Consider the following 25,586-nt stretch of genomic DNA (forward strand, 5'->3'; position numbering starts at 1 on the left):
ATGACTGCCCCAAACTTGGGACACACTGCCTCAACTACACGACCACCACCATGTCCAGTTGTGAGGATTATGTCTCATGGTGTGGTCCGTGAAGGCAAGGCAGTAGCTCCCTTGAAGCTGACTCAAAGTGTCTCACCTTCACGAGCCACTTCAGGACTAGTGGTCAAGACCATTACTCGTGGGAAGGCTCGTGAAGGTGCCTTCAATTTGTGAAGTCCAAGACACTGAGGCCAAGCCACTGCTCAAGAACCACGGCTCGTGAGCTTGCCGTGGTGCCTGGGAGTAGGCTGCCTAGTGAGAGGCTTTTAGGTAAATTCCAAATTAGGTGGTTATTAAGTGAGGTCATTTTGTGTGGTCTTAGTATGCATATATAAACTATTTTAAGCCTTTAACCACCCCAATTAAGTCATTAATTCCAAAACCCCCAAAGATCCTAAAGTTTTTCCTTTAAAAAATTCTCTCTCTAGAAAACTCAAGAATAAGAAGAAGAGAGGGTCAAGCTAGGTCAAATTCCTCCATTGTTGCAAGATTTTGTAAGGCTTTATAATCAAGGTATGATAGATTATTCATCCATGGATTATTCCATCTATGGAGCCCCCTATAATTCCTCAATTCAAGTTAGGGTTTCTTCAATATTCTGGGTTATGTTGTATGTTGACCCAATTGAGTGGGCATTGATTGATTATGATAGAATTAGTAGTGAATCATGTTATTATGATGATATTACATGTTTTCCATGGCTAACCCTAGTTAATTGATGGAATTGTAGTAATGTGGGTTTATGCCTTGTGAAGGGGGAAGTTGAGGATTTAGAGATGATCTTCTAGAATTGATGACTTGTATAGTAATTGTTAATGAATAGAATCATGTAGACATAAATTGAATTAAATTATAGTATATAATATGGATCATGACTAGTAAAGCTTGTAGTTGAACCTTTATGATGCTATATGACTAGAATCACTTAGTAATGAATCATGTGATTAGAATGCCTTGAAATCTAGATATGTATGATGATTGTAAGAATTAAAGCTTTGAGAGTAAGGCTTGTAGTGAAGCATGTTGATTTCTAGGGCTTTGAGAGTAAAGCTAATATGTTGAATTGTATATGCTTAAGAACACTTTGAGAGTGAAGTGTCTATGATCATGATAGGTTGTTGTGTTGTTGAAATGATATTCTCATATACACACTTAGACATGAATATGCTAGGAGATGAAAAGTTCTCTCACATAGAATGATTCTAGGTTGAAAGGTTTGCCCACCTAAAATGAATCAAAGCTTGTTAGACTAGAATAACTTGAAGTTGTGACATAAGATCCCTTCATGAATAACTTAACTTGGTAAGATAAGACCATGCTTGGTAGCTTGAGTTAGGAGTTCTCATGATATCCTTGGATTGAGAAACCATACTCTCCTAAGGGTAGCTTGCGCTAGCGTCATAGAATGCTTGCATGGTAGCATGAGTATAATACCTCATGGTAGCCTAGGATTGAGGAACCATACTCTCCTAAGGGTAGCTTGCACGAGTATCATAGAATGCTTGCATGGTAGCATGACTTGGGTTAGGCCAAACCATTTCATTGGTAGCTAGGATAGTGGAATAATATCCTTCCTTGTATAGCTTGGACTTGCATGATAGTATGTCTTCCCATGGTAGCTTGGTCTAATCCAATATGGTGAATATTCCTTGGTAGCTTGGTCTAGCCTAATAGGGTGCTATTCTTTGGTAGTCTAGAATTATAAATAGTAATCATTGATGTATGATAGCCTAAAGTAGTACTTAGCATGGGTAGGATTATGGGGTCTTATTCATACATTGCACAAGTATGACTTGAAGCTACTTATGAAACATGTCTCTTATGTGTTGCATGCTTAGCTTGGATTGAGTAATAGTACTTTTACTTGGTAGCCTTGAATAGGTGAATTATGACCATTCATGAGTAATGACTTGTCTTGGACTAGTAAAGAGGTACTTTTCCATGACTATTATGAATATGAGGGACAAGTCCCTAATCTAAGTAGCATGTGTATGGTGAAACTAGATTACTTCAAGGAAGTATTGTATGCATGTTCTAATATGAGATTTGCCTATGTGATATATGTTAGCTTGGATTGTTGCCATAGTTGCCTTCCTTAATATGATGGACTAAAGGTAAGGATTCCCTTGTCTATGAGAATTGTGCTAATGATGAGATCCTAAGAGGGTAAGTATGATTATGATGACCTAAAAGTGGTACTTAGTGTGGATGGGATTATGGGGTCTCATCCGTGCATTGCACAAGTATTCTTTGAGGTTACTTGAGAAGTAGTTCGCTTATGATATGAAGGACTAAGGGTTGACTAATGCTTATATGATGCCTATGTTGGAGACTTTGATTATAGTTATGATACAATCTCTTATGCTTATAGTTTTTGTTTCATGAAGTATCTCTTATGATTATGGCATATTGCTTATGTTGACTAACTCTTATGTTATTCTCTTATGATGTTATGCTAGCTATCATATTTAGTACTTTTGTACTAACACATACTCTTGCCTAAGTTCTTATCAAATGTAGGGTCCGGTGATTTTGAGTTCCATTCTTGAAGATAGGTTTCAAGTGCAAAGAGTTGAAGACTTGGTGAGTCCTCATAGCATCGAGGATTTGATCACCTTTCCTTTATGTCTTTTATTTTCATGTCTTGAGACTACTCTATTGGCTGTGACCCAAGAGAATTCAAAGTTGTATTAGATGGTTTGAGAGAAGTGTAGTAAGACTTCCGCTGTGCTTTTATAAAGACTTTGATTGTATGGAAAATATTTTAAAATTTCCGCACTTTTCTATTATCTTATGTTATGATATGCTAAGGGCTTGTATGAGATTCATTCGGGGTCAAGTACACCATGTTACATCTAGGGTGTACCCTTGGGTCATGACAGACAAGTTCAGACTACAAAGGGTTTTCTTGGAACTGTGAATCAGGTTGTTGTACCTGCTCCTTAGAGAGGTACTAATGCACCATTACAACGATTACTATCTCAGTTGACAGCAAATGAGAAGCACATAACAACTCTTCGATTGTCACATTCTGCTGCCAGGGATAAGTTGCATTTGACATATAGGGTAGAACAGGCTGGGTTGATTGAGGAGAATGCCTATTTGAAAGGTGAGTTGCTCAAGTCTAAAACAACTTTGGAGACTGAACAATCTTCGAATTCAACACATCTAAAGGGCCTCTTTGAGCTACTTAAAACACATCCTACCTCATTTCCAGCTCCTAGCCCTTCCTCCAAGCTACCTTAATACTTTTGCTCACTATTTCATGTGTTTTTCCTTCTAGTTTTTTTGTTAAGCAAGTGATGTACTTATCTGACTTGATGACTGTGTTGGTGTTTTGCTGATGTTTGGTTCTGATTCTGCCTACTTTCTGTTGTGAACATTGTTATAGTTAATTAAGTGTTTTGGTTCTTGTGATGGTGAGTTTTCACTTAAGAACGTATATTGTTTTATCTTGTGATATATCGTGTAGTTCCAGGTTTGTTTTAATGATGTCAAAAGGGGGAAGTGATCGTGGTTCAATGCAAATATGTTCAATGCAGATGAAGCTACTAATAAAGTTTGTCATCATAAAAAAAGGGGACTTTGTTAGATGCACATAAATTAGTATTTTGAAGACTGACAAAGCTGCATTGAACAAGTTGTGTCAATGTGATATGTGTTCACCAAATATGACTAGGAAAAGGAGTATAAAAAGAGTCGCAATCAAGTAGGAGTTCTGAACAAAGTAGGAAGCGTAGGTATAACCTTGTAAGGTGCCAAGTTCTAAACGAAAGAAGAAACGAATTTAAGTTGAAGACGATTTGAGGAGTGGAGTTCAAAACTACAAATAGGGCGAGATTTTCTTCGTGGAAAGGCGCACACTTATGAGAGAGACAAGCAAAACACTATCAATAATTGAGAGAGTTTTGATTACTTATTCTGAGTGCTGCGAGGAATAATTGAGTGAAGTAGTTTAGGTGATTATTTGAGTGAAGTGTGATCTTCTAGTTGGGGGAAACTTGGAGATCGTCTGGGAACATAAGCCTTGGGGGCTTGTGTTTTGGGTTACAAAATTAGAGTTTATAATTCCATAGGATTACAGAGTTGTGTAATCTGTTGTAACTCAAAGTTGTTTATTGAAGCTGAAGTTAAAATTATTGCACTGTTTAGTTACTATTATTCTTAACTTCATTTTGTCAATTCGTTAAACGGTACATCGCTTGTATGTGTTTCTTAGGAGATTAGCGGAAGTCATAATTCAACAATACTTTTAGTTTTTAATTGGTTTGTTGACATTCTCTTTGTGTGAACAACCAATGAAATGATTAAAAAAATTATATAGCTGAACTAGAAATGATTACAAATAGATAAGAGGAGGTTGTTCGTCTAGTAAGCACCCTCCAGTTCCAACCTTAAGATTATGAGTTCGAGTCACCAAAAAAGTATAAAGTTGACTTTCTTATACTAGCGTGTTGTACTATTTTAGGGTTTTGGCTGATCAATGGATGAAATCATAAATTCAGCTCATAAGAATTCTTCAATGATCGAAAATGATCCTTCTTAATCTGAACTCCTGCTTGGTCAGGTTGAAATCCTAAATTTTTCTTATACTTTATCATTAAGTTCCTTCAATATTTCCTTGAATCTAATGATTTTTTTTTAAGGAATTTGTGTTGTTTCTAATTTCTTGTCTAGAAAAGAAATGAGAAAAAATTTCACTTGGTTTCTAATTGATTAATAATCTTGATAATATTATTACTACCTATGATTCTTATATAATGGCTAAATTCTCCTAGCCTTTATCTAGTGTTTTAGTTTGAATTCGCTAATCAGAATTCTATGATGATCAAAATGTTCCAGGGTTTATTCATTCTTCATCTGGACTCCAACTTGATTAGCTAAAATTACAAATAATTTTTTTATAGAAGTTTTCAATGTGTTTCCGGCATCTACGGAGGTTTGGATCTAGCCCATTTTTAAGTTAATCTCGCTAATGTTATTATCAAGGGTTGTTATAAGATGGTTAAGATTCTTCTGCTCTCGGTTTAAAATTTCAATTTTGAGTCTTGAAAATCTTGAAATTCCATACAGGGATGTCTTATTTTGATATGTAAATTATATCTTACAAACATTTTGCCATTTATATATGCCAGTCGAATAGCATGTTGAAGAAACAGTTTAATCCACCAACTATAGATTCAAAGATAATATATAAAAATAAAATAATGCATCTGCTTACAGATGACGAATAAAACTGCAATTTCGACTACAATGACAATCAATAAGATGATAATAATGATGAGCATCCGGATAAGAAAATGCACAATCATCGTCACACCAAGCAACAATCGAGGAAATGGATGCATAAAAAATCTCATAATATCTAAATACATTTTATTTTAGTGTTTATGGTATTAACCTTTTGTTATTTTTGTGATTAAGTTATTTTAAGGAGTGTCCTCAGCCGGATGAGAAGAAAATGAAGGAGCTCAGTAGTAAACTAGAGTTAGAGCCTTCGCAGATCAAATTTTGGTTCCAAAATAGGCGTACTCAAATAAAGGTATATAATACTAGTACTCCCTCTATTTAACAATACACGATGTTTTTAGTTTGAGTAGACTCTTTAAGAGGACTACTTACTCTAAGAAAGCAAAATATGTTCTTCATTACAAACTTTTAATCAAATGTCTTAAAATGAAGTATCTCTTTAATGGTTTGTTGTTTATGTAAAATTCATTTATTTTAATAAGGATAAATCTGAAAGAAAATTTTCAATTTCTTATTGATTTGTGAAAAACTACATATCTTAAAACAAAGTAAAAAGATTAAAACAACTTATTTTGAAACGAAGGTGATAATTTTTATTGTCTGCATTTATAGAAAACTTTAATGTCGAACAATAATTTGCAACGAATAGTTTTGATTATTATAATAACTGCATTCACACTTGAGTGATCAGTTTTCTACGATTAATTAATACGTATTCACTTTTTAAAATCATTATTTAGGGAAATTAATGTAGTTTGTTGTGAGTTAAGATTATTATTAATGTAATTAATTGGCTAAACCCATTAATTTAGAACTAGCTAGTGAGTCCATCTCTAGCTTTTACTATTTTGTTGATTCAAACTATTATTCCCCTGCAGAACCAAAGTAAACGCGATAAGAAATCATCACTTATACTAACATGTTAAACTGTTTTAGATTTTGTGATGACCAACAGAAACAAATATGAATCCGGCTAATAAGGTGTAACATCCCACCTTAGCAAAGAGCTAAATGTAGAAAAAATTATTTTGGAAATAGCTAATTTGAGATTTGTTCAAGTTAAGCTTAAGTTGTGAGTCAACTTCAACCGATCATAACTTTTAGTACATGATGAGTTAGTCGGCACATAAGATATCAAATGAAAGTTAGTTGAATCCTCTTTCCAACGCCACCGAGTTTGTTAAATTCCGAGTTCGGGTAAGGGAGATATGCCCGTTTGAAGTCGGCCTGTCCAGTTAAGCAAATTTACCCGAATTAATGAGGGGTATTTTGGTATTTTCCTTACCGCACCAGTTTTAAACGTTTTTAATAATATTTTAGGGTTCTAAACTAATTTGGGTCAGTTTTCCAATCCTAAAATACGCTTAGGGTTTTGAGAGGAGTTCAAGAGGAGAAAAGATGAGAGGTTCAAGGTGTTCGTCAAGATTCTTGAGATTTGTCGAGGAATTTCGCCAAGGGTTTGATCCCTAAGAGGTATGTAAGCTTACATAGTGTTGGGTTCGTTCACCCACACACCAATCATGTGATTTTTATTTGTAATTTCATTCATGAGGTTGTGTTTCGTTCTTTGATAATTAAGTTCTTGTTGAGTTTTTGAGGTGAGAGTTGCGAATGAGCGTAGTTCTGGTGTGGGTTTTCACTGAAAATGTTCTGGGTTATGAGAATTTGTGTAGAAAAGATCAGGTAAATAATTGCGCCCAGGTTCGCGTCGCGAAGAGGGTACAGAGTCCTCTGCCTCAAAAAATTATTCCAAAAATTTAATTCCATCTCTGCGGCGCGCCAGTGTTCTTCAATTTGGGTCTTTGCTCGTTCTTTTGTTCAACTATCATAACCTTCATAAATCGGTGAGAGGTGCTACATTCCAAAGCATAATTCTTGAATTCACATTTCAAATTCAAGATAGAGTTAAGAGTAAAGTTCAAGGGAGTTCTTTTGAGTCATTTTGAGAAGTCTTTTACAAACTTTTTAAACTTGTTTTAAGACTTGAGTATGAGTATAAGGATAGTTGAGTTTCATTTTTCGAAATGAATATATGGGAACTAAGTATTCTCAAGAGTAAATGTTTTACATTTAAAAATAGAGGAAACTTTGATTTCCAAATGAGTTATGAGGAGTTTTGAGCACCGTCTCTTTTAAGAGAATCCTTTTGAGTAATAATCTCAGAGTTTGAGTATGAGGAAATGTTTTTAAACATATGAGTATGAGTTATATTATTGGGAGTAGTATTGAGCACCGATATAGGGACGAGTTTAGACAACTCAAAGTCCTCATAAACTATGCATGCCAACGTGGGTAGAAAGGGTCATACTTCTTAGATGATTCCTATTGCTTTTTAAGCATAATTTAGTGGATCCACTTAGTTGAGGCTGTCTTATACTCCGGCAAGGTATAGGACAGTTCTGGCAGCATGGGCGAGACGTTGTATCATCACATAGCTAGTAGTGATGGTTGTCAGTTAGAGAATCTCCCAAATTGAGTATTTTGTATCTTTACATAAGAGTTATTATTATATTTTTAAATGCAATGAGTTGTTATCTATTGTTTTAAATGCTTTATATAAACTGCATCTTTATTGTTGTTTTTATATTGTACTGAGTTGAGTATCCATAAGTTGAGGTTGAGTTGAGTAGAGTCGAGGTGAGTATGTTTCATTCTTTCTAAGTTCAAGCTTTTATGTTACGTTCAGAGTTCCCCTTACATGCTCGTACATTCAATGTACTGATGCCATTTTGCCTGCATCGTTTCATGATGCAAATACAAGTAACCAAGGTCATCAACAAGCGCTTCGTTGATACCACAACAATTCGAGTTAGCTTTGGTGAGCCTCCTTGCTTCAGGAGGATTCCATTTACTTTTCAGCTTTGTTAGGATGTCGTGGGTCTTGTCCCGACTTCCATCTTTGTCATTTAGAGGCTTCATATATAGATAAATAGTAGAGTTTGAGAAGTCTGTTTCATTTTATTTTGTTAAATGTTTTAAAGACTTGAGTTTCCTATTACTGCTAGTTGAATATTCTATTATATTCTGAATTAATAATTTGAGACATTTGAGTTAAAGCTTTATATTTGAGTTTATCTTATGTTGAGTAAGTTTTCCGCTGAGGGTTGAGCTAGGCCAAGGGTTCACTTGGGGCCAACAATCGTTCTCAAGTGCCGACCACGTCTAGGGTGTAGGCTCGGGGCATGACATAAGAATTCTTCGAATGATCGAAAATGATCCTTCCTCATCTGGACTCCTGCTTGGTCCGGTTAAAATTCGAGGATTTTCTTACCCTTTTATTTTTTAAAAGAGTTTTCAATGTTCCATTTATATGTTTGTGAATATAATGAATGCTTGTTGATGAGTCGAGAATTTCAAATCATTTAAGGCTTATAAAGTTAGTGTCCTCAATGCCTATTTTGTGCTCATAACTGATGTTATTGTGTTAATATGCAACAATGGAGGCTTAAGGGAAATGCAAGGACATTACGATGCGAAAAGAAGTTCCAGTTCTCCTAGAGTGTATTCCTGAAGTTAGATAGTTCTTTTTCACATTTTACATTGTTGAATACTTTTGGATAAGATTTGAACCTCAGATTGAGATTTTAGGATTCTAGCTTTAATCTTGGCATTGGGTATTGCAGATCGTTAACAATTCAAATGGAAAATCTTGTTGGTAACGATTTCTTACTTTCCGCTATGTTGGGCTAAAACCCCTTAACATAAAGGTGTGATCATGTAGTCTAATGCATTAACTAGCTAATGGGTGTTATTAATTGCTGATTTTAATGTTGATTTGAAGTGGGTTCAATCATTTGTTCATGTTTTGATTGATGAATTATAATTGCAAATTCCGTTCTAGCTTAACTATCTTTACTTGCTTGAGAAAGAGGTATTAGAGTAGAATAATTGATTGATAGTCGTATTGATTGAGTCTTTAAGATCTATCTTGAGAAAGTGGGTTTGATTGCGTCTTTACAAACCCAGCTGGAGAAAGTGGGCTAATTAAGTATTGGGTTGTTTAGTAGTGTCAAGCTTGTTGAGGTTCTAGAGAACTCACTTGAAGCATGATAGTTGATCGAGAGATGGATATTGTATTTAAAACCTAGCCTACCCATTGAGAGTCAATAACTTTAAGCAATTAGTAACTACCCATTATTCGAAATTAGCATTCGATTGATCACATTCCTAAGGTCCAATCTCCATTTGTTTAATTCCCATATTAGTTGTTCGCTGTGGTAAATTTGTTACTAAATGCCCCCTATTTGATTTTAATCATTGAAATTTCATGATTTAATTTTATGTTGCGAAACCTTTACTCCTACAAAAAATTAGAACACACATTTACTTCCTAATTGAATTCTTTACCATATCACTCCCTGTGGGATCGACCCCAACTCTTAGTTGGGTTTATACTTGTTAGCTACCGCATACACTTAGAATTGGATGAAGTGTAGTTGAGCGTTATAAAAAATGGCACTGCTGTCAGGGAGTGGTGTTTAGAATTGTTTTATTGAAGTATTTGCGTAAACTAATTTTGTTGTGGTGGAATTTTATTGTTCGTGTTTCTTGTTGGTTGCTCTAAAACAGGTGAAGAAATAAGTGTGAATGGGAGCAATGCAAGTCAACTTGGGAACAATGATGACATCAGAAACTTGCATGATGTCAATGAGGATCAACTGGGAAGTTCGGGTGCTATTCAGTTGTCTCCAACTGTGGTCAATACGGTGTTTCATATGATCAACATGATGTTGCAACTATTGCAAATGAGGGGTCTCTTTGGGGGACTTGCTCATGAGGACCCTCATGACCACATCCGCAACTTTGGGGATGTGTGTGGACCGTTTTCATTCAAGAACATCACTCAAAAGTCGGTTCGACTTCATTTGTTTCTCTTTTCTCAAATAGGGGAAACAACAAAGTGGTTGAACGAGTTGCCAAAGGAATCTATCACTTCTTGTGAGGAACTCACGGAAGTGTTTTATGAGAGATTTTTCACTCTCTTAAAATGGTTAAGTTGACCGATAATATTCAGAACTTCAAGTGGATTGATGGTGAGCCTGGTCATGAAACATGGTTGAGGTTCCAAAAGATGCTTCTTCAGTGTCCTACTTATGGGTTCCCGAATAATGTGTTATTGTAATATTTTTATCGGAGTCTCGACACGATCAACAAAGGTGTCACTGAACAACTTATTCGAGGTGGAGTCATGAGACAACCGTTTGACATAGCGTCATCCCTTCTTGATGAGATGACGAAAATTAATCATGCATGGTACACAAGGGAAGATCAGGTGTCTCATTTAAATCTTGGGCTGACAAATGAACAAATGGAAATGAACCAAGAACAAGATGAAAACATAGCCAAGATAATGACCTAATTAGACCTATTGTAGATACTCCACTCTACTCATCCTCATACTCAAGTCTTAAAACAAGTTTTAAAAGTTTTGCAAAAAGACTTCTCAATTGACTCAAAGAACTTCCTCGACTTTACCCTTAACTCTATCTTGAATTTGAATTATGAATTCAAGAGTTATGACTTGGATATGCATGATCTCTCAAGATTTAATAAAGATTTTAAGTGTGGATATCAAGTAGAAAACATAGGTATGATTCGAGGGAACGCACACGAAAAAAAGGATGGAAGGGTAGGGGACTAGGCGACCCTGGCACACTGAGTGATGCGCGCCAGCCCCTAAACTATTGAAGGTGGGTTGGGGTGCACTGAGTGACGTGGTGTGCCAGGCCTCAACCTACTGAAAGTAGTTTGGGGCGCATTGAGTGGTGCATCACCCCACCCATATAACCAGGTTTTGGCAAATTTTCTTGCTTCAAATTCATGTTTAACTCCCATAGAATCGAACGATTTCCCTCAAACTCTTTTAGATTCTTATACCCAACATAATTACAATGAAATCCACTCAAAATTACTCAAGAAAAATATTCAAACACAAGATCCACATCTCAAGAACTCAATGAAACCTCATATCAAGGAATGCAACACAAACTTTCAAGAACTCATCAAGAAATTCAATATACCCAATCTTATGGATGAAATTCGTAAAAGAAACTCATGATTGGTGTGTGGGTGAACGAACCCGACACTATGAAAACTTACATACCTTAATTTGGCGAAACAATATCCTTGATTCGCAAGAAATCTTGACAAACGCTTGAACTCCTCCCTGTTTCCTCCTCTTGAACTCCTCTCAAAACCCTAAGCATAATTTAGAATTGTGAAAACTGACCCAAATCAGTTTTGACCCCTAAAATATTACTAAAAACGTTTAAAGCTGATGGGGTAAGGAAAATACCAAAATACCCCTCGTTAATTCGGGTAAAATTCCTTAACTGGACAGGCTGAATTCAAACAGGCATATCTCCCTCACCAGAACATGAATTTTAGAAAACATGGTGGCGTTGGAAAGAGGTTTCAAAGACCTTTCATTTGATATCTTATGATCCACCTAACTCATCATGTACTGAAAGTTACGGTTGTTTGAAGTTGACCAAAAACTCACAACTTAAGCTTAACTTGAACATATCTCAAATTAGCCTTTTCCAAATTAGTTCTTTCGAAATTTAGCTCTTTCTAAGGCCGAGGTGTTACACCTACCAAGCCACCCCCACCCAGTCATTCCTATCAAAAAAAATATTTTAAATTTAAAAAAGATTATTTTTTACGACACCCATACCCGTACCCCCCACCTAGGCCATTCCCGTCAAAAAATTATTTAATATTTTGGGAAATATTTCAATTTTTTTTTCATTTTTTATGCCAACCATACCCCTACTCCCTGGCCGTGCCACCCCCACCCACGCCACCCTCATTAAAAAAAACTTTAAAAAATTGTTTTTGAAAAAATATTTCAAATTTTTTTAAAAATCATTTTTAATGCAACCCACACTCCTACTCCCAACAGCCACCCCCACCCCCATTACCCCGTAAAAAAATTGTTTTTTTTTAAATTCCTGGGTCAAATCTTAGGGTCGGATTTTGGAATAGTTAGTGGGGTGTTGTCCTAATTTGGGTGTCGAGGTCGGGTCCTATATCAATTATCGGGGTTGATTTTCGTATAAAAAATTAGTTTTCTAAAGAGTAGTTTTTAGTTTCAAGCCAAAAATAAAAGATATTTTCTGAAAAATATTTTTCATTCACCAACCAAACATTACAAAATATTTTCTACTCACTAACCAAACAAGAGAAAATAAATTAGAAATCCACTTGTTTTTGAAGAAAACATTTTCTAGGAAAACATTTTTATGGAAAACATTTTCTAGGAAAACATTTTTATGGAAAACATTTTCCTTCGTACCAAACACATCCTAAGAAAGCAAAATATGTTCTTCATTACTAATTTTTAATCAAATGTCTTAAAAAGAAGTATCTCTTTAATGGTTTGTTTTTTATGTAACATTCATTTATTTTAAAAAGGATAAATCTGGAACAAAATTTTCAATTTCTTATTAATTTTTGAAAAAACTACATATCTTAAAAAAAATAAAAAAGATAAAAACAACTTATTTTGAAATGGAGGTGATAATTTTTATTATCTACATTTATTGAAAATTGAATTTCGAACAATAATGGGATAAGGCATAACTACCCCTAGACTGTGACCGAAATCTCAGAGACACACCTAAACTTAACTAGAGTCCTATTACCTCCCTAAACTAACTTAAAATGGAACTAATACACCCCAAACGGTGACATAGACAAATGATGAATGCGCAAATTGGACACATGCCATTTTTTTATTGGTAACTTTATAATTAGTTATTACACATATTTATTGATATTAAAACTTATATATGTTTAATTATTTTAATTTCTTTCTTTGTAAAATATTTATTTTAATTTCTCTCTCACTTTAAGCTTTTTTAATTAACTTATTATCTTTTCACTTTTAATTATTTTTAAAAAATTATGTGTATTTTTTTAAAAAAATAATTAAAAGTGTCCTTTAATTATAACGTTTTTTTTTTTTTATGTTTCATTTGATTTTCTTCACTTATTTTGATGTCCGTTCAAAATTAACTTATTTTAAATACAAGACAATTGGAATTAAATTTGAAATTATATCAAAACGAAAGACAAAAAAAAATAAAATCAATAGAAAAATAAAAGAGAAAAAACAATGAATGTAGGTAAAAAAAAGTTTTGATAGATGGTAAAAAAAAAAGTGTATTAACTTAATTTATACACATGTGGCAGACGAGTGTGTATAAACACAACCAAAATGGGTAGTTGAAGGTGTCACGCCAGCTCAAAAGGTGCACAAAAATATGAAAAAATGAGTTGGGGGGGGGGGGGGGAGGGGGGTAATAAGACCCAAATTAAGTTTAAGAGTGTCTTTGAAATTTCGGTCATAGTCTAGGGGTACTTGTGCCTTGATCTCTACACTTGGTATAAATTCTTGTTCTTGTCTGTCACAATATTTGAGGCAGTTAGAATTTTTTTTTACTATTATAATAAATGCATTCACACTTGAGTGATCAGTTTTCTACTATCAATTAATACATATTCACCTTTTTTAAAATCATTGTTTAGGGCAATTAATGTAGTTTGTTGTGAGTCAAGCTTATTATTTTTAATGTAATTAATTGGCTAAATCATTTAATTTAGAACTAGCTAACGAGTCCTTCTCTAGCTTTTACTATTTTGTTGATTCAAACTTCTATTCCCTTGCAAAATCAAAGTAAACGCATTGAGAAATCATAACTTATACTAACATGTTGAACTGATTTAGGTTTTTGGATAACCAATGGAAAAAATTATGAATTCTACTAATAAGAATTCTTCGAATGATCGAAAATGATCCTTCCTTATATGGATTCCTGCTTGGCCAGGTCAAAATTCTAGATTTTTCTTATCCTTTAATTTTTTCAAGTGTTCTATGTTCCATTTATATGTTCGCAAATCTAATGAATGCTTGTTAGGAATTTGTGTTACTTTTTTTTAGTTTCTAGTCTAGAAAAGAAACAAGAAAGAGTTCCACTTGATTTCTAATTGATCGATCAGTTAATCTTGCTAAAATCTCCTTGTCTTTAACCAATTTTATTTATTGAATTCACTAATCAGAACTCTTTGGTGACCGAAAATGATCCTGTGTTTGTTTCTTCTTCATCTAGACAAGCTCAGTTAGGTAATATTACAAATAATTTTTTTAAAATTTATTTAGAAGTTTTATGTGTGTCAAGCGACTATGGAGGTTTGAATCTGCCCCATTTTTCAGTTAATCTCGCTAATGTTATTATCAAAGGTTGTTGTAAGATAATTAAGATTCTTCTACTCGATCTTGATTAAAATGTCTATTCCGAGTCCTAAACATTTAGAAATTCCATATAGGGATGTCCTATTTTGATATGTTAATTACATCTTACAAACATTTTACCATTTGTATATGTCAGTCAAGTAGCATATTGAAGAGTCAGTTTAATCCACCAACTATATATAGATTTAAAGACAATATCATAAAATGAAATAATTCATCTGCTTATGGATGACGAATCAAACTGCAAATACGATTACAATGAAAATCAATTGGATGAACAAGATGATAATAATTATGAGGACCTGATTAAGAAATGCACAAGTAGAAAATAGAGGCGTAAAATATCTCATCATATCAAAATATTTTTTATAGTGTTTAAGGCATTAACCTTTTGTTATTTTTGTGATCAAGTTATTTTAAGAACTGTTCTTTGCCAAATGAGAAGAAAAGGAAGAAGCTCACTGGTAAACTAGAGTTATAGAGCCATCACATGTCAATTTTTCGTTCTAAAATAGGTGTTGTTGACACCCAACTTTGGACCTCCATAATATAAATTAATCATCGAGCTTCTTAAATTTCAAACGATTTGAAATATAATTGACTTTATAAATTTTAAATACTTTTCAAGTCATTTTAAGTAATTTTGTCATTTTTATAATTTTAATTTTTTTTAAAAAATAATATATATATTCTATATAATTTTGTATATATTTATTATATTAGTATTTGGAAATCATCTCAAAAGACTTTAGTTTTACTTAATTATTTGGTTAATTAATTTAGCTAATTTATAGTTTATATTTTTGAGTTAATTAGTTTACAGTTAAATTAATTATTTTATTTTGTTAAGATTAAGAAGCTTGTTAATTAATTAACATTAATTCATCTTGTTTAAATTTTAGTCAAACTCTCCAAATTAAACTCAATTTGGCTATTTCTTAAACTCCAAAATCTAACCCATCCTTTGCATCCTTTTCAAGACCATGTTTTGGGCCTTACTTCCAATTTCCAGCCGATCCAATTCCTCAAACCCATTACAGCAGCTACTATCCTGCAAAGATCCAGCCCGCAAATCCAATTCAATACCAACAAAAATAAAGCATGCAACATTCCCATCCCACTATTTGCAATTTATCCGGCCCAATATCTCAATACCAAAGAAACCCATCAGCAAACCAATACAACAACAACAATACGTGCAGCATACCAAACTGACCCGACCCCCTTGCGCGTGCTTCTTCTTCATGCGAAAATCCCAGCAAACCCGGAAGATCTCACCAAATCGCGGAGAACCCTGACAACGTCAACATCGACAGCACTTGCCCATACGCCCTTCCTCATTTTTTCTGAATTTGAAGTAAGAATCAGTCTTTTCCCTGATTTTGAGCAAAGATTTGAGGAAATTGGTATAAATTTTCAATTTTCAAATTCTTCCTTTCTATTCGATTTCCCCCCCAAAATGATTTTCTTTTCCCCTATATATACTCTCGATCAATCAGTGTTTGAGAGAGGGTTTTTTGAGGTAGAAATTGATAGGAGATAGACACATAAATCGAGATACAGAAAAACACAACCGGAAAAGAGAAAAAAACAGAGAGTTGAGTCTTCTCTATTAGAATTCGAAGTTGTTTTATTTTTCGGAGCTCATCGAAACAGGCTCACAGTGGTGATAGTTCTTCGTGGTAAAGCTCATCGTCCTAGTATCGCTGCTCCGAGAAAGGTAATATTCTTGTTCCTATTTCTCATTCTTTCTTTTAGAATAATTTGTGTGCTGTTTTTGTCACTGTTTGAGTAGTGATTCTCTTCAAGATTTCAAGTATTGATTAGTGGTGTTACACATCTTTATATGATTTGGAGTATCGAGTATGTTGTATTTTGTATTTATTGTTGGTTTACTGCGATTCGAGTTGCATTTTCATCAAAGTATTCCTTAGTTTCCTTCTATGGTAGTCTCATTTTAGTTAAAGCCCTTAGCTGCTGCTCAACTTGCTCTTCTTTGTTATTGTTATCTCTTTCATGACATTTTGGCGATCTTATTGTTGAACACGGTTGGTGGTCTCTCTCTTTGAGTCTCATTGATACAATAGTTCGATTTCCTTCGAATAAGTCGCTTACATGGATATATCTTGTCGTCTAAGTTTGGTTAGCTATTTTCGTTCAATTGGCTATTAGGTGTGTGGTGCCTATCTGCTTTAGCTTAAATTTTGGAATGGTGTGTTGGGTTAATAGCTTGGTTTCAATATTAGCTTGTGTTAATCTACTGGAGTTTGTTGCCTGTTTCCTTTTGATTTATAAACCCAGCTTGGTTATCTGTTAAAACTTCACCGGCCTAGTTAAATGTGTGAGGGTTTTGCCCTGATTTTCTTACCTTATTTGAAGTTTTTTTTTTCTTAAAGAAAAGTCAAATTATTACCATAAATGCTTGAACTTTTTCTCAAAGGAAAATGTAATTTTCTTCTAATTTGGTTTATTGTTTCCTTAGAGGAAAGTTTGGAGATCTATAAATTGAAGATCTATATTCTCATAGCAGAACACAATAGAATACATAATGTAGTTGTTTAGAGAGTTTTGTTTATGGGGAGATTTTCTCTCTACAATTGTTTTGCTTTTTATTAGTTTTTAATTATGTAGGCCAATTGGTCATATCAAATAATAATATTATATCCTTTAGTATAGTTTTAAGTGTTGTATAATTTATCAACCATATTATTTGCAATTGTAAGCTTCCGCATGACCCCTTATTCACCTTCATAACCAACAAGTGGTATCAGAGGACATGGTCCAACGATCCCATGGTTCGATGATCCTATGGTTCAATAAGGTTGAAGGCAGGCTCAAGTGGTTTCAAATCAATTTGCAACAAATTTGATGATAATGAATATTTTTGTGCTACTACATGTGAGGAGATTTTCAAATATATTTTCAATAATCCTGCTGTTCCATCCTTAAAACCAAAATCAATTTTCAACACCAACAAACTTTTAATGCTCGGGCTCCCCTTTTAACTCATGCATCTTACTTTTAACGCATGAGCTCCATTTTTAACTCATGCATCTTACTTTTAACGGATGAGATCCACTTTAAACTCATGCATATTACTTTTAACGCATTAGCTCCACTTTCAACCCTGCTTGTAACTTTTAACACAAGGCTCCAACTTCTAACTCATATCAATTTTTAACCATGGTACGCAGCAGTGATACATGAAGATTGTATGAAGAAAGGGGATCAAGTTTTATGAAGAAAATCCAGACAAAAGGGGAGATTTGTTAGGGTTTTTCCTTGATTTTCTTACCTTATTTGAAGTTTAGTTTTTTTTTCTTAAAGAAAAGTCAAATTATTACCATAAATGCTTGAACTTTTTCTCAAAGAAAAATATAATTTTCTTCCATATTTGCTTTATTCTTTCCTTAGAGGAAAGTTTGGAGATCTATAAATTGAAGACACATATTCTCATAGCAGAACACAATAGAATCCACAATGTAGTTGTTTAGAGAGTTTTGTTTATGAGGAGATTTTCTCTCTACAATTTTTATGCTTTTTATTAGTTTTTAATTATGTAGGCCAATTGGTCATATCAAATAATAATATTATATCCTTTAGTATAGTTTTATGTGTCGTATAATTTATCAACCATATTATTTGCAACTGTAAGATTCCGCATGACTCCCTATTCACCTTCATAACCCAACAAAATGTGGTGAGAGCATGATTGTCATAGCCATGTGGTTTGAAGGTTGTTTAATAAATTTGTGTATCTGTATTTCTCTATTATTATTCAGCCTATTAGAGTTTCCTTATGAGTGTTGTCTTCCATGTTCAAATTGAGATCTTTTCCTTTTCTTTGTTCATTAGGAAATCACATGCTTACTGTAGCTAGTTTTCTTAGTGTAATTAATTACTCTCTTTGTCTAGTGAAGACGTAGCTAGTGTAGATTTAGTTGAGTATTTTTTATTAAGGGCATAAGTTTTCCTATTTTGTTTCTTTTATGTCATCACTGTTTTCATCCTTCCCAATTCCCTTCGGTAATTAATTCTTGTCCCCATAAGCAAATACATCTAATGTCTATCGAATTAATTGTGAGTAATGTTCAAGTTTAGGCAAGTTTACTTTTAATGTGGAAGATAAATATTTGTCTTACTCTTAGCTTGCTCATTGAGTATTTATTTTTATGCCTTGCCTTAGCAATTTTAAATAATCCAACTAATTCATTATGTGACGCTACTGTAGAGCGTAAATTCTGGCTTGCATCTTTCATTTACTGAAACAATAAATTGTTGTTAATAGTCTGAATGTCATATTCTTCTTGCTCCTGCTAATTTATTTCTTTACTTTGTTTTCATGTGATACCATCCGAGTTCCCTTGGACTCCATCTTTCTCCACTTCATATTTCGGATGGGCCATAAAGGCCCAAAATTCTTTTATCGAGTCATCCAACCTTGATAAATTGAAGAACAAGTCTTTGGAGCTGACGTACAGGTCCCGGAAAACAGAAAAATGGGCTGTATACATCCAATATACACTGATATACAACAGATGTATATTAAAAGGGGAATTGGGTTAAATCCCAAAAGCAACAGTGAATTTGGCCCAAGAAAGGCCCAAATTCAACTTCTCTCCCTTACTTTTAAATTATTTAATTGCGATTATTTATTGCTTGTTGTTTATTAACACTTTAGAATTGTTAATTAACTTAATCGAATTCCCCTAAAGATGAACTATTTCTTTGTGTTGTTTTGTTTTAACAATTTTCATTTTATCAACTCTTGTATTTTCTACACACTTAAATATTTTAGTCAAAACTTTCACTTGTCTTTATTTAATTTAAAAGATACTCTCTTTAATTAATTCAATCAGTTTAAGTTATTATCTTTGAAATAATACAAATGAATTCTAATAAATCTATTTTTTTTAAAATCTTAATCACTTGCATTTTAATTCAAATGTTTCTTTTTATGTCCCTTTCTCTAAAAATAAAATGTGTCATTTATTTAACTATTTTTTCAAAGTAATCAAATATTGTAAATTATTATTTTATGTTAAATTTTTTTTTCCGAAAAATAGTCAAATATTTAATCTAAGTCGTAGGATAACCGCATGTTAGCGGACACTTCGAATGCTTTAAAAACTTTCTTGAAGTGTAAATGAGAACCTCTTACCCATTTTCTCTAAATTTTTAAGGACTTAATCTGTTGGAGTCTTTTCAAATTAAGTTTTCTTAATTTCCTTAAAAAATCAAGTGACGACTCTTTCTAAATATTTTTCTCAAATTGTTTTATACTTAGAACATTTCAAAAAGTGATTTTTCTAAATATAGTAAAATAACGGCATAACAGGCGTACCTCAAATAATCGCATATAATACTTGTACTCCCTCTATTTAACAATATCTGATGTTTTTAGTTTGAGTAGACTCCTTAAGAAAATTACTTACTCTAAGAAAGCAAAAAGTGTTCTTCATTACAAACTTTTAATCAAATGTCTTAAAAAGAAGTATCTCTTTAATGGTTTGTTGTTTACGTAAAATTCATTATTTTAATAAGGAAAAATTTGGAAGAAAATTTTCAATTTGTTATTGATGGGTGAAAAACTACATATCTTAAAAGAAACAAAAAAGATAAAAATAACTTATTTTGAAATGGAGGTGATAATTTTTCTTGTCTGCATTTATTAAAAATTTAATGTCGAACAATAATTTCTATGCTTGGTATAATTTCTTTTTGTCGTATGTCAAAGTATTTGAGACAATTATAATTTTGTTGACTACAATAACTGCATACGACAAAATATTTGAGACAGTTATAATTTTCTTGACTACAATAATTGCATTCACACTTGAGGGATCAGTATTCTATGATTAATTAATATGTATTCACTTTTTTTTAAATCATTGTTTACGGCAATTAATGTTGTTTGTTGTGAGTCAAGATTATTATTACTGTAATTAATTGGCTAAATCATTTAATTTGGAACTAGCTTATGAGTCCTTCTCTATCTTTTACTATTTTGTGCATTCAAACTATTATTCCCTTGGAGAACCAAAGTAAACGAGATGAGAAATCATCACTTATACTAACATGTTGCACTGTTTAAGGGTTTTGGATGATCAATGGACAGAATTATGAATTCGGCTAATAAGAATTCTTCAATGATCGAAAATGTTCCTTCCTCATCTAGACTCCCGTTTGGTCAGGTCAAAATTCTAGATTTTTTATTATCTTTTTTTAATAAAGTTTTCTATGTTCCATTTATATCTCCGTGAATCTAATGCATAATTTTTAGATATTTGTGTTGTTTCTAGTTTCTAGTCTAGAAAAGAAACAACAAAGAGTTTCGCTTGATTTCTAGTTGATTAATCAGATTATCTTTGCTAAAATATCCTTGCTTTTAACCAAAAGTTTTTTTTTTTTTAATTCGCTAATCAGAATTCTTTGGTAACCGAAAATGATCTTGGGTTTGTTCCTTCTTCATCTAGACTCCAGCTTGGCTAGGTCATATTAAAAATATTTTTTTAAAAGATTTTTTTAGGCATTTAAGGAGGTCTGATATCTAGCCCATGTTATTATCAAGGTTTGTTGTTAGATGGCTAAGATTCCTATGCTCTTGATTAAAATTTTGGTTTCGAGTCTTGAAAATTTTAAAATTTCTTATAGGAATTTTCTTTCTTGATATTTTAATTATATGTTACAAAGTTTTTACCATTTGTATATGTCAGTCAAGTAGCATGTTGGAAAGCCAGCTTAATCCACTTGCTATAGAGTCCGAGACAATATCGGAAAATGAGATAATGCAGCTGCTTACAGATGACGAAGCAAACAACAAATCCGACTACAGTGACAATAAATTTGATGAACAAGATGGTAACGATGATGATCATCCAAATAAGAAAATGCGCAATCATCGTCACACCAAGCAACATATCGAGGAAATGGAAGCGTAAAATATCTTATCCTATCTAAATACCATTTTTTTCTAAAGTGTTTATGTTATTAATCTTTTGTTATTTTTGTGATTAAGTTTGTTTAAGGAGTGTCCGAAGCCAAATAAGAAGAAAATGAAGGAGCTCAGTAATAAGCTAGAGTTAGAACCTTTGCAGATCAAATTTTGGTTCCAAAATAGGCGTACCCAAATAAAGGTATATGATACTAATACTCCCTCTGTTTAGTAATACATGGTGTTTTTAGTTTCAGCAGGCCCCTTAAAATTACTCACTTCTAAAAAGTAAAAAATGTGTTCTTAGTTACAAAGTTTTAATCATCTGTCTTAAAAAGATATAGCTCTTTAATTGTTCTTTGATTATGTAAAACTTCATTCATTTTAATTATGACAAAACTGGAAGAAATTTTTTAGTGGCTTGTTGATTATTTAAAAAAAGCTACTTATTCAAAAACACAACTTATTTTGAAAGGGAGATAGTAATTTTTATTGTCTACATTAATTGAAGATATATAATTGGACAATAATCTGTATACTTGATATAACTTCTTGTTCTTGTATGTCAAAATATTTGACGCAATTAGGAATTACATAAATGCATTCAGACTGGTATATATTTCATTTTTTTAATCATTATTCATGGTAATTAATGTAGTTTGTTGAAAGTTAATATTATTACAAATGCAATTAATTAGCTAAATTATTATTAATTTAACACTAGCTAGCAAGTCCTTATGCTAACTTTTATTATTTTGTGGATTCGAAATATTATTTCCTTACAGAACCAAGATCAACACAGTGAGAATTTATCACTTCGAGCTGAAAATGACAAGCTTAGGGCTGAATGTGTGTGGTTAAGTGAAGCTATCAACAATGGTTGCCCTAATTGTGGCGACCATGGTTTCCGTTTAGGTGAAACGCCAAATAATGAACAATATGTAAGGCTCGAAAATGCTCGCCTACAAGAAGAGGTAATCAAAATTTCAAAAAATTATTTGACTCGTTGGATTGATATATTTCGTCACAGTTTAAATTTTTAAGTTAAGTGCGTTGATGCTAAATTATTTTATATTTAATTGATCTAACTGTGTAAAATATTTTCTTGGACTGTTATTAATATATCAAACTCAAGCTCAATTAATTATTTTTTGTTTACTACTAGGTTGTTCACATTTCAAGACAATATATTGCTAAAGTAACTAGGGCAGCTATGTACGAGCTTCTTCAAATGGCTCGAATGGACGAGCCACTTTGGCTTCCAAACATTGACGGTGTAAATAATGACTTAAATGAAGAAGAATACAAGAGGAAATTCCCTAGGGGAAATGAGCCTAAGCCTAATGGAATTAAGACTACTGCTTCACGAGAAAGTGTTCTTGTAACCATGAATCACATCAACTTGGTGGAGATTTTCATGGACACGGTATAGTCACTTTACTTCTAAATATATTTTTGAAATTAATCATTTACTATTCGATATTTACTGACTGACTAATTTAAATTTGCAGTTATTACATCGGGTTTTATATTTCTATACCTTAAATTTGAAACTTCTGATTAAGAATGAAGAGATCCAATTTAAACTCATCTCACTACACTACTCTATAGAAACTAGTTATAGAATTGAAATTGGATATAAAGAATTGTCTAGACAAATTTGGAATTATAATGAGGATAATGATGATAACATATCTTTTGTGATCACCAGAATCATTGGGCAAGGTTTTTTTCAAGTATTGTGTTGACGGCACGTACGATGGATGTGTTGGATGGATCAACGAAAATGGTAATTGTTCATGATGTACTTTGTCATTAAATGTTTCTCTTTCTTACTCTATATAGGTTGCACTTGGATGCCTATAATTTTATAAATAATTTACACTATCCTTTTGTGTCATTTTATTCTTTATTTTTATTTATTCGTTGGGCAGATATATGCAGAGTTTCAAGTTCCCTCTCCACAAATTCCAAATCGAGATTGCTACTTTGTAAGGTCTTGCAATAAAATTGTTGATGGACTATGGGTAATTGTTGATGTTTCCCTGGACCATACCCCGATTACTAGGTGTTGGAAAAGGCCCTCAGGATGTGTGATTCAACAAATCTCAAATGATATCTCAAAGGTAAAAGATTTCAATAAACATATACTATGTCTAATAATGACTAAGGGGCAAGCTGATTACTCATGGAGTCTCGATCCTTGTATCAACATTTTTCAAAAGAAATCATGCACCTAAGTTAATTATTTGTACATTTATTATCCTGAAATTATAAATTTGAATTATCATAAGTCAACCTTTTACAATGTTGTAGGTCACATGGGTTGAGCATATCGAGGCCGATGACACATTAGTTCACACCTTTTACAAGACCTTTGTGAATTCCAGCCTTGCATTTGGGGCAAAGCGTTGGATTTCTATCTTGGATAGACAATGTGAACGATTAGCAAGTGCAGAAGCCACAAATTTACCCCAAAGTAGTAATATTACTCATACGCGTAAGTACATGACAATTCTTTTTCATACTCCATTTTCAATTAATAATTGAATTCAAATGCTCAAACTCACATTATAATATATAATCATTGCCTTTACAGTATCAAGAGATAAAGAGCAAAGAAAAAGCGCGTTGAAGCTTGGGGAAAGAATGATAATAGATTATATTTCAGGAGTGAGTGGAACAACAACACACCAATGGACAACTTTCACAAGAAGTGGCTATAATACTAACGATGTTCAAGTCATGACTAGGCAGAGCATAAACGATCCAGGGAGACCACGGGGCCTTGTGTTGTGCGCTTCAACTTCCATCTGGCTGCCCGTTCTTCCAAAACTTGTCTTTGATTTCCTTCGGAATGAAAACACAAGGGGCAAGGTACCACTCAGTATATATTTATAGGAAGTAGTTTATATTATCTTTGACACAATTTTCTCAAATTTTATGATTTTTTTATTCATTAAGATCAGCCAATTATTTTTGAATATTTAGAAGTAATTATTTTAAATAGTAATATATATCATTGAATTATTACAGTGGGACATTCTATCGAATGGGGGTACTATTCAACAAGTTACTCATATTGCAAATGGAACGGAAATAGGCAATTCTATCTCCATATTGAGAGTCAAGGTAAGGAAATTTATAGTATGTTTGGTCAAGCTATTAAAATCCATTTTTAATTAACTATATATATGGATTCATATTCATATGATATTTAGTTAGTGTGATTGAAGAAAAGAATTAACGCGTGAATTTCAATCATTGGCTCATGAATTGCAGAGTCCAAATCCAGCTCAAAACGATATGTTGATATTTCAAGAGAACATCACTGATCCAACAGGGTCATTTATTGTTTATGCACCTATTGATATTCGTGCAATAGACATGGTATTATGTGGTGGGAATCCTGATGGTGTTCCGCTATTACCTTCTGGATTTGCTATATTCCCTGATGGGCCATCAAGCAGTACAAACTACGAAATTTCTGATTATAGTGGATCATTCCTCACTATCGCATTCCAGATTTTGGTACATAATGTACCCACTGCAAATATTTCTCCTCAATCTATTGCTTCCGTCAATAAACTCATGTTTTGCACCATCGATAAGATCAAGAATGCTCTCTTTCTCAATTTTTAATTCTTGTCAGATGGTAAGTATATACTTCATTTAAAATTATAAAAACAGTTTATGGTTTATTTTACTCTGAATAAAATTAATTAGGATTTTTTAATTAATATTTTTCTGTTTGCTGTTTTTTCTTTATTGGTTGCAGTTTAGGGGAGGGAGCAGTAGAGAATTACAAGTTGGCAAAGGGAGGACAAAATATTCGTAGTGAATATAACTTTATTTTAGTTACCATGCAGCATTAAATTTGTAGTTATATACTTTTAGTGACTCATGCTTTGGGGATTACTGATTGACGAATTTATTTTCATCCCAAAATATCTTTTATGATAAATTTGGTTTATAAGCAACAAATTGATTCGGCATTGTTGATAATCAAATTTGTTGTGAACTCGTGGGGCTCAAGGGTTTTGTCAAAAATCTACGAGGATATTTGCTGGAAAAACGATTCTCATCTGGGTGACACGAGCATCAATG

At 33.0% G+C, this 25,586-nt stretch overlaps 1 protein-coding gene across 1 annotated transcript; it reads left to right on the forward strand.

Moving 5' to 3' along the window:
- On the forward strand, window positions 1-25,121 carry LOC125811322 (homeobox-leucine zipper protein MERISTEM L1-like). Its single transcript, XM_049490828.1, has 12 exons — window positions 1-196; window positions 3,032-3,148; window positions 9,859-10,100; window positions 21,262-21,482; window positions 21,564-21,681; window positions 22,265-22,508; window positions 22,679-22,905; window positions 23,414-23,605; window positions 23,796-23,979; window positions 24,088-24,356; window positions 24,516-24,611; window positions 24,762-25,121. Exons 1-12 carry the CDS (start codon window positions 1-3, stop codon window positions 25,119-25,121), a joined length of 2,466 nt encoding a protein of 821 aa, XP_049346785.1.
- Window positions 25,122-25,586: the final 465 nt, after the last annotated feature.

Source organism: Solanum verrucosum, unplaced genomic scaffold (assembly GCF_900185275.1).
Source record: "Solanum verrucosum unplaced genomic scaffold, falcon-dt-bn FXZP01000109.1, whole genome shotgun sequence".
Taxonomy (NCBI): domain Eukaryota; kingdom Viridiplantae; phylum Streptophyta; class Magnoliopsida; order Solanales; family Solanaceae; genus Solanum; species Solanum verrucosum.

Bases quoted from the DNA above. Each gene is read 5' to 3' on its own strand.
- LOC125811322 (XM_049490828.1), top strand. From the start codon at position 1: ATGACTGCCCCAAACTTGGGACACACTGCCTCAACTACACGACCACCA. The intron at 23,606-23,795 runs GTAAAAGATTTC...ACAATGTTGTAG, and splicing joins TCTCAAATGATATCTCAAAG to GTCACATGGGTTGAGCATAT. The intron at 24,612-24,761 runs GTAAGGAAATTT...CATGAATTGCAG, and splicing joins TCTCCATATTGAGAGTCAAG to AGTCCAAATCCAGCTCAAAA.